General features: G+C 44.3%; 2 protein-coding genes across 2 annotated transcripts; one reads left to right on the top strand and one right to left on the bottom strand.

Moving 5' to 3' along the window:
* Positions 1-382: 382 nt before the first annotated feature.
* On the bottom strand, positions 383-5324 carry sprtn (SprT-like N-terminal domain). Its single transcript, XM_084000370.1, has 5 exons — positions 4805-5324; positions 3747-3846; positions 2970-3098; positions 2578-2881; positions 383-1601 (listed from the first exon to the last, which is right to left on the bottom strand). The coding sequence occupies exons 1-5, from the start codon at positions 5164-5166 to the stop codon at positions 610-612; spliced, it is 1887 nt and encodes a 628-aa protein (XP_083856496.1). The 5' UTR covers positions 5167-5324; the 3' UTR covers positions 383-609.
* A 773-nt stretch (positions 5325-6097) lies between these two features.
* exoc8 (exocyst complex component 8) lies at positions 6098-10990 on the top strand. The gene is made up of 4 exons (XM_084000874.1): positions 6098-7383; positions 8458-8711; positions 8819-9067; positions 10015-10990. The coding sequence occupies exons 1-4, from the start codon at positions 6219-6221 to the stop codon at positions 10420-10422; spliced, it is 2076 nt and encodes a 691-aa protein (XP_083857000.1). The 5' UTR covers positions 6098-6218; the 3' UTR covers positions 10423-10990.
* The last annotated feature ends 242 nt before the right edge of the window (positions 10991-11232 follow it).

An 11232-nucleotide genomic window follows, 5' to 3' on the forward strand; every position in this document is an offset into this window, starting at 1 on the left:
GGTCGGTGGGCGTCTCCCTCTGTCTGAAGGGCAGCAGATGCAGATCTGAGACCTGAGATGGAGGACACTTAGGACTGCAGGAAGTAGTCCACACGCAGAGGAGGCAAAAATAACCTCCCTGTCCCCACACACACACACACACACACACACACACGAACAAAGCAGCTTCTGAATTCACATCCTAGCCGGTATCTTCATACTGATCAATCTCATTAACTCTCTAATTAACGGAGGTAGTCCTGCAGTGGAGTAATTAGAGAGTTTGTACAAAGCTGATCAGTGTGGTAGATATGACTATGAGTGCACCTTTGAATATTCAACACAATTAAAACAGCAGTACTTTTGATTCTGGTGCACAAACTTTTGCTACTCGTTTCCTCTTTTTACCTGATTTGAACGAAAACTTTCATCTTGTTTAAAACACTGCAGCTCACTCGCTTCACCAAGGCACAGAGAAAACCATCCAACCTCGCAGTAAAACCATCCAAACAATGCTTTAAAATCAAAAAAAGGATCTAATATAACTGAACACAACTAATCTCTAAAAGTCGGTTTTATTGCAACATCCCTGCTGCATCATCCTTCTTGAAATGTGCTTGTCCCCTTTTTTCAGGAGAGGCAGGAGTCGAGGTGCTGGTTGATCTTTGACTCCTGAACTTTTGCTTGGCACACGGGACAACTGACCATCAGCGCAGAGGAGGAGGAGGAAGTGGAAGAAGAGGAAGAAGAGGTGGTAACACTGTTCAACCCTGCAGAGGAATGTTGAGAAGATGTAGCGGATAAAGAGGAGGAGGAAGAGGAGGTGGTGGCCGTGGCAGTTCTTTGCTGCATTGCAGGTGTTTTTATTTTCGTTGACTCCCTCGACGCTGCTGCTGCTGCTGCTCCTGAATCGCTACCTAATGTTTTCTGGAAGAAGTCGAAGATGCTGGCTGAGCCGTTGCGCTCGTCCCACGACCTCTTCCTCGATGCCTGACCCCCAACACCACCAGCACCACCAGCACCACCAGCACCACCAGCACCAGCAGCAGAAGAAGCTCCTGCTGCACCGTCACTGCTGGAATGATTGAAGTATTTAGACTGGAGTGGTTTAGTGGGGCTGCCTTTGTTCCACTGAGATGATGAACTTTGTTGTTTAGGAAAGGAGGAAGAGGAAGAGGCAGAGGTAGCAGTGCTGCTGGTCTTTGGTGAGGTCAGTGGGTCTCTTTTAGTGTCTGTATTTGACTGGCCTCCTGATTTCCTCACACCCACGCTGGTAAAAAGATCCTCAATAGACTTTTGCTTGATCTTCTCTGCTCCCTGGCTGCTGCTGCTGCTGCTGCTGCTACGATGGGGTTTAGGGATTCTGACGGGCGAACCACCGATGCTGACAAAAACCCTCGTGTTACCGACCGACCTCTTCACAGGCGGCTTCGGCCCCCCGGAGGTGAGAGTCCTTGCTGGGGGAGAGGGGGTGAGGAGCTTCTTGGGAGGAGAGACAGGCAGAGCAGGCGCTGGTGGTTTGGGCGACGGGGAGGAAGACGTGGAGGACTGGGACTTCCCTCCGAGCAGGAAGCCTTTGCCACTGAAGGGAATGATGTTCCTGATATCCTGTAATCCAGAACCTGGGAGAGAAGAAAGTGGACGGATTAGAGACAAGCAACAAATTCTCTTAGTGACATCTGAGCAAAAATAGTGATTCTAATACCAGGATTCCTACACATTTGAAATTCCCAACTTTTTCCAGACACTAAATTTCCAGACTTCTTTGTAAAAAAAATTCTAATAATTTGTGACATTTGAGTAATTAGATGTGTATCATGTAAATAAATTATGCAATTAATCGTTTGTTTTCATTATTATGTCACCAAATAGCTAGGTACAATAGCACATACAAGATAATTAACCCAAATAACTTCAGATAAGATCAGACCCAGATAAATATTAAAGGGATAGTTCAACATTTTTGGCAGATTGGCTCATTTCCATAGTCCATTTAGTTTTAGGAGTAGGTTTGTTGCCTTTAATTGTCGGTGCAAGCTATTTTTTGAACGGTGGAGCAGAGCCGTGAGCTGCTCAGAGCTACGCTACGGAGGCTAATGGGATTTCTTGGTTTCCTTAATCAAACTCGTCAAATACACAATCCAACAACTCCAAAACGCTCTGGTGGACAAGTTGTGACCTGCACATTCACCACGCTATGTGATAATAACAGAACGTTACGAGACGGAGTTATTTTAGAGGTAAATACAGAGACTGCTTGCTGAAAAACTGCCCCCCACAGGAATGCGCATCAGCAGTTTTGCATGAATTTACCTTGTGAAAACAGCTTGCACCGACAATTATGGTAACGAACCTACTCCTAAAACTATAGAGATTATGGCAATGGGCCAATTTGCCAAAATGTTGAACTATCCCTTTGAGATAAATATATTTCCATACAATAGTTTCCATACTTCTTCTACATACTTCTCCAGACCTGGAAATGTATAAAATCAAATTCCATGCTTTACCTTACTTGTGTAGGAACCCTGTAATACACTGTAATCACAATCCATAAATACACATCTGTTCCTGCTGGATAAACACAGAGGAAGTTACCTGCAGCACTTGTGGCTGTACTCGAAGGCTTCCCGTTCCCTGGCGTCTTCTTATCCACCGTCTTCCCGTCCTTTTTCCCGTCCTTCTTGCCTTTCTTGCCGTATCCTTCGGGCTCTTTGACCTTGGTGTACGTCCCACCACACGACCTCCTGTGGTCCTCCCACCAGGGGTCCTGAGAGGACGGAGCCCGGTTCATGGCCCTCTTCACGTAGCCAAAGTAAGGCTTGCGGGTCTGGCAGGGCCCGTCGCATCGCCACCAGTGCTGTCGGTAAACGTCGACCTCATCGTGGAAGCTGTGGTAGACCTGCGAGAGAGGTTATGGATGATTATTTTACTGTTTTATATTTAATATTTGTGAACCACTTAAAATTAATGAATTAAAATACACCCACTGAAATCTTTGTCCCAGTGGCCTCGTTGATCCGGTTCATATGTTTGCAGAACTCGGGTCCGTGACCATCTCTGTCTCTGTTGTTCTGGGTCACGAACAGGAGGGCGTGAATCATTTCATGGAGGAGAGTCTGGGGAAACAAACAAACAACAAAAAGACTTTAGATTAGAAGACAAGACAATGAGACAATAAAAACATAAAAAGAAAAGAAAAACAAAACAAAACAGTAAAACAATTAAACAATTTTAAAGGCTCCTGTAGAGACCAGATGTAAACCGATAGCAGCTTTGCTTAGGGCTGATTGATAACTTTATAACAGCATTCTTGGACTTGTCCAAACAGGACATGAATTTGTACACCACAATTTGCAAACAGCTGACTTGCATCTGGAGACACGAAGCAGCAGTCTCATAACATCATTGTAGGCCACAGTTAACCTCTGCATGCTGCTGTTTTTGTATCGCCACCACAGATGAGCTGTATACATAGGGATACAGTAGGCCCTGAACAGAGATTATTTCACACTTGCGTGAGCACACACCAAGTTTATGCAGCAATGAGCCTGACCATATAAATTGCAGCATTACACACATCTCTATTATTATTCAAGTCTTCACATATGAAATGCCCAAGATATTTTGTTGATAGATACAAATTCCACAAAGATGCAAATTATAATGTGTCCGACAAACTGAAATATTAGAAAGATTGTTAGTTGAATGGAATGGGATCCAAATGATTTGATGAGATACTACATAATTTTAACTCTCCAGCTCACCTCAACTAGGTCTTTTCTAGGTCTCAGCTTCAGCAGCGGCTCACTGAGTCTGATTGAACACAGTCCACCTCGGCCCTCGTAGGAACACACACCAGCACACCTGCAAGAAAAGGTAAACACACATGTCGTTTCAAAAAACCCTACAGAGGAGAGCATTCATATATCAGCACCTTTGGTTTACTTAGACTAACTAAAGTGGTATGCTTACAGTTCATTATCAAAAATCAAGATCAAAAAATGGAATTATAATGTCTCTGACTGACCCAACTCAGAGTGACACAAATTACACTTCCATGTTTTGGAAATACTGGTCTGAACAACTGTACCGTTTTTGGCTTGTGTGTGGACAGACTGTGTGCTGTCTATATTTCTTTGTTTATCCGTCTATTTGTCTGCCTGCCTGTCAATTATTGGACTTGGAGACTTTAAAATAAAGCTATATATCAGAGTTCATGGGCCTTGTAACCCAGCTAATCTTCATACAGCAAACCTAACCTTATTTATGTAAAACGTCATCATGTAGGTCACTATATTGAGTGTAGTGTACTGGCTCATTTGTGTTTATTTATTTATTTTATTTTATGTTATTGTCCCATTATTGTATGTACTGGTCTGCGTTTTTAATTGTCTGGATGAGTGAGAGACACCTGAATTTCCCTACTGGGATTAATAAAGTATCTATCTATCTATCTATCTATCTATCTATCTATCTATCTATCTATCTATCTATCTATCTATCTATATTGAATATTCATCTGCATCTATATTGAATATTCATCTGCATTGAGACATGGTCATGGGGTTTTCAATGCTGGTTCCATGAGTCTCACATGTTGGTCACAAATTCAAAGTCAGCAGCAATGGTAGCGTTTGGATCTGCTGGCTGAGTTAATAAGAATCTGAAATTGAGCAACTTGAGTAACTAAAAGTGGCTAGGAATCAACAGAACAAATCCACATGTTATCAGTAAAATGTGCTGATTGTAAATTCAGCTACAATGTGGGACTGGCCTGGCCCATCACATTACAATAACACCACCACCATGCCGCCGGACTCACAGTGTCATCCTGGGGCTCCACTTCACCTCCACCCCGCTCAGTTTCCCCCAGAAGAACGTGTCGTTGAACTCCAGGAACATGGCTCTGACATCGGGACTGGGGTCCAGCGTCTCCCAGGACGCATCCACGATGGACAGCGGCCTCTCGGGCTGGCCAGTCGCCGGCGGCGGCTTCTTCCAGTAGGGAACAACATCGCTGCTGCTGCCACCACTTCTACTACACACTACTACATCCACCTTTCGTTTCTTACTGCTCTGCCCGAAGTCGTTATCGTCAAAACAGCTCGATGGGAGTAGCGACGTCTCATACTCGGTGTCAAACTGCTCCTGCAGCTGGATGGCTAGCAGCAAATCCTCATCCATTACAACACTAAAAACTAAGAAAAAAGGAACCTGCCTTAGCTACATCGATGTAGCCCTAAAATAAAATACTAAATATTTAAATATATTGCTTTAAGTCATGATTTCACCCTAAAATGCACCGTCAACGCATCTTCATAACAACCGGAGGTGTTTGCTAACAGTCGCCAACAGCTCTTCTATGGTACTGACGGTTGACGGCAAACTACTTCCGGTTACGCCACCGCCAACTACCGGTGTGGAGTGTGTACTACAGGGCTACTGTAATGTTTATATATACCTTTTTTTAATTTATTTTTTTACAGTCTATGATATATACCAATCAACTCAATAAATAAGGAATAGAAACGTCACAAAATGTAAACAAAACAATTAAATAACACACACGATAAGACGCTTTTATTCTACTCCTCGGCTGTGTGTTTAGTTGGTCGTCATCTAACTTAACCGTAACCTCCATGACCAATTTCTGTTACAAACGTCCGTTAAAACTTCTAAAAACTACGCAGTAAGTACATTAACTTAAAGTCTATTGTATTTCAATATAAGTTTACAACTACTGTCACATTATCTGTTGCTATCAATACATCCAAAACAACATTTTTTCCAAAGATAACCGTCTTTGATTTTTTGTGAAGCGGACAAACGCAAAGCAATGCATGCTGGGAAATGCAGTATTTAATTCTATGTTGTTGGCCAACGAAAAATCCACCCGAGGTTTTTCTAGCGTAATTTAGTGGTTAAATTCATGAAAATTGGGCCACAAGTCCGATATTTATATGTATATTACAAGTGATACAATCGATTAATGATGTTTTATTGTGCGAACGAGGACATATTATTGAAAAATGACAGTTTTGGTGCAATTTGTTTGACCAACTGTTTTTCCTGAGTCCCGTGACGTCCCAGGGTGTGAACGAGTTTACAGCTTCCTGTTTGGGTTGCAGGCGGATATGAGCCGAGGACTCTCGGTGAATTCCTCTTCTGTCTCTCCATTTATCCTCAATTAGTCAACATTTTGCCTCAGTAAAACAAACACACAAGGCGACGGAAAGATGTCGGAAACTGGAAACCGGCTGCGGAAGCTGCTCGAATCGCCCAATTTCGACCCTCAAAACTACGTGAAGCAGCTGTCACAGCAGTCCGATGGCGACCGAGACCTGCAGGAGCACCGGCAGAAGATCCAAAACCTGGCCGACGAGACGGCGCAAAACCTGAAGAAAAACGTCTACAAGAACTACAGGCAGTTCATCGAGACGGCCAAGGAGATCTCGTACCTGGAGAGCGAGATGTACCAGCTGAGCCACATCCTGACGGAGCAGAAGAGCATCATGGAGAGCATCACCCAGGCCCTGCTGTCCGCCGACAAGGACGAGACCTCCAAGGAGATGCAGGCTGCTTTCCCCAAGGAGACGGAGGAGCTGAAGCAGAGGACCCTCACCTCCCTGCTGGAGAAAGTGGAGGGGGGTAAGAACATCATGGACACCCCAGGGAGGCATCTGGTCTACAATGGAGACCTGGTTGAGTTTGATGTTGACAACATGTCCCCCATCCAGAAGGTGCACGCTTTCCTCATGAACGACTGCCTGTTGATCGCCACCTGGCTGCCAAACCGCAGGGGCACCGTCAAGTACAAGTACAACGCCCTGTACGACCTGGAGAGCTTCGCCGTGGTCAACGTCAAGGACAACCCCCCCATGAAGGACATGTTCAAGATCCTCATGTTCCCGGACAGCCGCATCTTCCAGGCGGAGAACAGCAAGATCAAGAAGGAGTGGCTGGAGATCCTGGACGAGACCAAGAAGAACAAAGTCACCAAGGACAGGCACAAGAAGGAGGAGCAGCAGGTGGTGGAGGTGGTGCCCACGTCCCCCGTGAGAGCCGAGGTGTCCACCAACCCCTTCGACGTGGAGGACGACGAGACCCCGGACTCTGAGGAGAGCGTGGACCTCGGTCTGGAGTGGATCCAGGAGCTGCCGGAGGATCTGGACGTCTGCATCGCCCAGAGGGACTTCGAGGGCGCCGTGGACCTGCTGGACAAGCTCAACGAGTATCTGAAAGACCAGCCGGTCACCCAGAGGGTCAAAGAGCTCCGGTGCAAGGTGGACGAGCGCGTGCGGCAGCTGACCGAGGTCCTGGTGTTCGAGCTGTCTCCGGACCGGTCCCTCCGTGGAGGACCCAAGGCCACCAGGCGGGCCGTGTCCCAGCTCATCAGACTAGGTGCTGCTGCGGTTTTCACCAGTATTCAAATAATACAAGACATTATACATCACCAGACAGACAGTCAGCTGGATACACTCATATTAGTTTCACACAGTTCACTACAGGAGGTTCACACACTTCTACTTCAACCTTGTCAGCAGCTGAGGGAGTGAATGTCTCTGCATCACTTCCTTCAGTGTAATATTTGCATTTATTTTGCATGTAGTAGCACGATCATTTAAAACACTTGTAAAGAACATGCAACAACAACATTCTGATGTCAATTTTTAGAGGCTGTTTAAGTGTGATTTTATATAAAGAAAATAAGAAAAATAGTCAAAACAGTCCATCTTTATACACTCACTTTATGATTAAGATGTGGACAAATGGCAAATCACCACAACTGAGAAACTGATGCTATTATCAAACTTCATTTTGAGTCGATCCACCTACTGACTTATCAGCTTGGTTTAAATTGAGTGAGAGTGGCACTTTCTTTTTTTTTTCTTTCTTTTTTATCACACACGGTTTAAACTTATTGATTTCAAGACAGAATCACAGAATTGTGGGACATACATTAGATTATATACACAATTGCAGTGTTAAGATATACTTTTCATGTTTAGTTTACAAGACCAGAGAAAAATACAATTGATAAGAAGATACACAACAGATGGATTTTACAGATACTGAAATTGTGAGTCAAAAAAAGCTTTTTGATTTACCACTCACCCAAGATTTTATGTTTTTTTTTTAAATGACCAAATTTCACATTCATTTCTTCCTCCTAAACTATATTATATAGGCTAGTCATTGTTTATTGAATATGACATCCTATTTATCTGAATTTATTGTTTTTTGGCCTAAAAACATTAAAATACAGAGATCCGAATCCATAAATATGATCAGAATGAGTCACAGTATGTTGTAAACACCTTTATCAGGCTTTACTTTTATATCACAAATCACAGCTATAACCTTGGAAAAGAGAATAAAATGTCAAAATCTAGACCTACAGTGTAATTCTGCACACACCACCACATACATTCATACATTTACACTCATTCTGTCTTGTTGTCTGCTGTGCTTCAGGTCAGTCCACCAAGGCCTGTGAGCTGTTCCTGAAGAACCGCGCCGCCGCCGTCCAGACGGCCATACGGCAGCTTCGCATCGAGGGAGCCACGCTGCTCTACATCCACAAGCTCTGCAACATCTTCTTCACCAGCCTGCTGGAGACGGCCAAGGAGTTCCAGATGGACTTTGCTGGAAACACGGGCTGCTACTCGGCCTTCGTGGTCTGGTCCAAATCAGCCATGAGGATGTTTGTGGACGCTTTCAGCAAACAGGTACGAAGAGGAGGAGATGAAGTCAGGAGGGTGTGATATGATATCTCATTTGAAAGCTTGTTGAGGTCTAATTATATTCTAAATATATCCTTTTCTGCCTGAGCCAGGTGTTCGACAGTAAGGAGAGCCTGTCGACAGCAGCCGAGTGCGTTAAAGTGGCCAAGGAGCACTGTCAGCAGCTGACGGAGATCGGGCTGGACCTGACCTTCACCCTGCAGTCGCTGCTGGTCAAAGACGTCAAGGCGGCGCTGCACAGCTACAAGGACATCATCATCGAAGCCACCAAGCACCGAAACTCGGAGGAGATGTGGAGGAGGATGAACCTCATGACCCCCGAGGCTCTGACTAAACTCAAGGTCGGCCTGGTTTTTGTGTTTGTTTGTCTTGTTTTGACTCATTTTCTTCTAGTTTAGTCAGAAACATCTTTAAAAATCCAGTTGCTTGAATTATTTATCAAGCAAGAACAGCGAGGATGTGCTGTTTCTGTTTGTTTTATACCACTGTGAACTGTTTTTTGGGGGGTTTTAATATTTAATGTCTGACTTAAAGAGGAACTATGCAGGATTGTTAGCCTAACTGTGCTACATTTTTACTTGAATTAAACAGCTTCAGAGTAATTGTGATGGTTAAATGACCTAGCGTCTCTTGGCTGAAAACCAACCCAGCTCTCGTCTCTGCAGCACAGCGACACAAACGCGCCCCGTAACCCGTAATCTCTTATTTATGACAGATAAGACTACACAAATATACACATCGTAACATCGTATATGATAAATAATGTTATCCACTGCTCTGTGGATTGATTTCTCACCCGCTTCGTTGAAAACAAATGCACATGGTCGGGAGGAGGGTTAGCAACACAGAAAAGAAGAGACAAGACTTGCATAGTTCCCCTTTAAGAAAAGTGCAATTGTGATGTTGTTTTTCGTTTTGTATGAATAAAACACAAATTCATTGATTGAAAAGAAACCCCCTAATAGACATCTGCTAATGGTGAGGATATTGACATATCAGACTTAGAAAAAAAACTATTTTATTGTTTATTGTTTAATATGGATCCCTACTAGTTGACGCCTTGGCGACAACTAATCTTCCTGGCGTCCAGCACATAAAAATGGAAAACAAACATTTTTAACATAATAAGATTAAACAGATGTACTGTTGCGAAGAAAGAAAGGAAAAAGCTGCTGCAAGGTGTCAGAGCACCAATCCAATATATTCATATAATGTAAAAGAAATAAAAAAAAGCTACTACAGACAGTAGTTTATAGTTTGTTTTAACTTTGTGTTTGTCTTCTTTCAGGACGAGATGCGCAGCTGTGGCGTGGGCAGCTTCGAGCAGTACACGGGCGACGACTGCTGGGTGAACCTGAGCTACACCATCGTGGCCTTCACCAAGCAGATGATGAGCTTCCTGGAGGAAGGCCTGAAGCTCTACTTCCCCGAGCTGCACATGGTGCTGCTGGAGAGCCTGAGGGAGATCATCCTGGTGGCCGTGCAGCACGTGGACTACAGCCTCCGTTGCGAGCAGGACGCCGAGAAGAAGGCCTTCATCGTGCAGAACGCCTCCTTCCTCCACGACACGGTGCTGCCCGTGGTGGAGCGGCGCTTCGAGGAGGGCGTGGGCAAACCGGCCAAACAGCTGCAGGACCTGAGGAAGAGCACCAGGCCGGTCCGGATCAACCCGGAGAGCACCACGTCTATGGTCTGAGGACTGATGATGGGAACTGCTTTAGCTTGTCCAATCTGCAAACGTCCTGGCAATTTCAAGTCCCTCTGTAGAAATAACCTGGTTGTTTTGATTCTGCAGGACAGGAAGTGACAGATGCATCATGGGAAGAGCATTAACAACAGAAAAATACCTCATGATAGGTAAAAAAAACAAAAAAACATAAAGCTACTTTGCACCTGAATTTGTACTGTGTGTCTCATAAGAATTTGCCCATTTTGATTTAGCCTGATTGAAAATGATCGGCCTACTGATTTTCTGATCAGATTGGCAATATTATCAATGTTATGTGCAGTTTTTGGACTCATGTGTGTGTGCGACCCTATTTACTTTGAAACTGGACACAGAACAGAGATTGACTGGAGTAAATCTGAGAAAACACATTTATGTTGTTTCAGAGTTCGGAGGATGTTTGATCCAGTTAAGTCCAATCAATCAATCACTGATTGGTTTTCAGGCTGCTGGATCGCTATTAGACACTAAATAGTATGCTATAGCATACTAGTACTGATTTAAAAAGGGATGACTGAGAAGAAGATGCACTGGTAAATGTACAAGTTTGTGTTTGACAGTAACACATGAAATTTTAATAAAGCCCCACCGAGCACAAGAACAGTCTCTGTGTCTCTGTGTCTTCACACTCCGTCCTGCTGCTGCTGCAGCTCAGGTGGAGCTGCACCGTGTCGACAACAGCTCCGTTCCCAGTGAGTCCGTGAGCACAATAACAAAACCCTGGAGCTGACGGCCACTGCAGCTTTGATTTTCCCTGTGAAGAGGCCAAGTTACACTGCA

Source organism: Trachurus trachurus (assembly GCF_905171665.1).
Source record: "Trachurus trachurus genome assembly, chromosome: 24".
Lineage (NCBI taxonomy): Eukaryota > Metazoa > Chordata > Actinopteri > Carangiformes > Carangidae > Trachurus > Trachurus trachurus.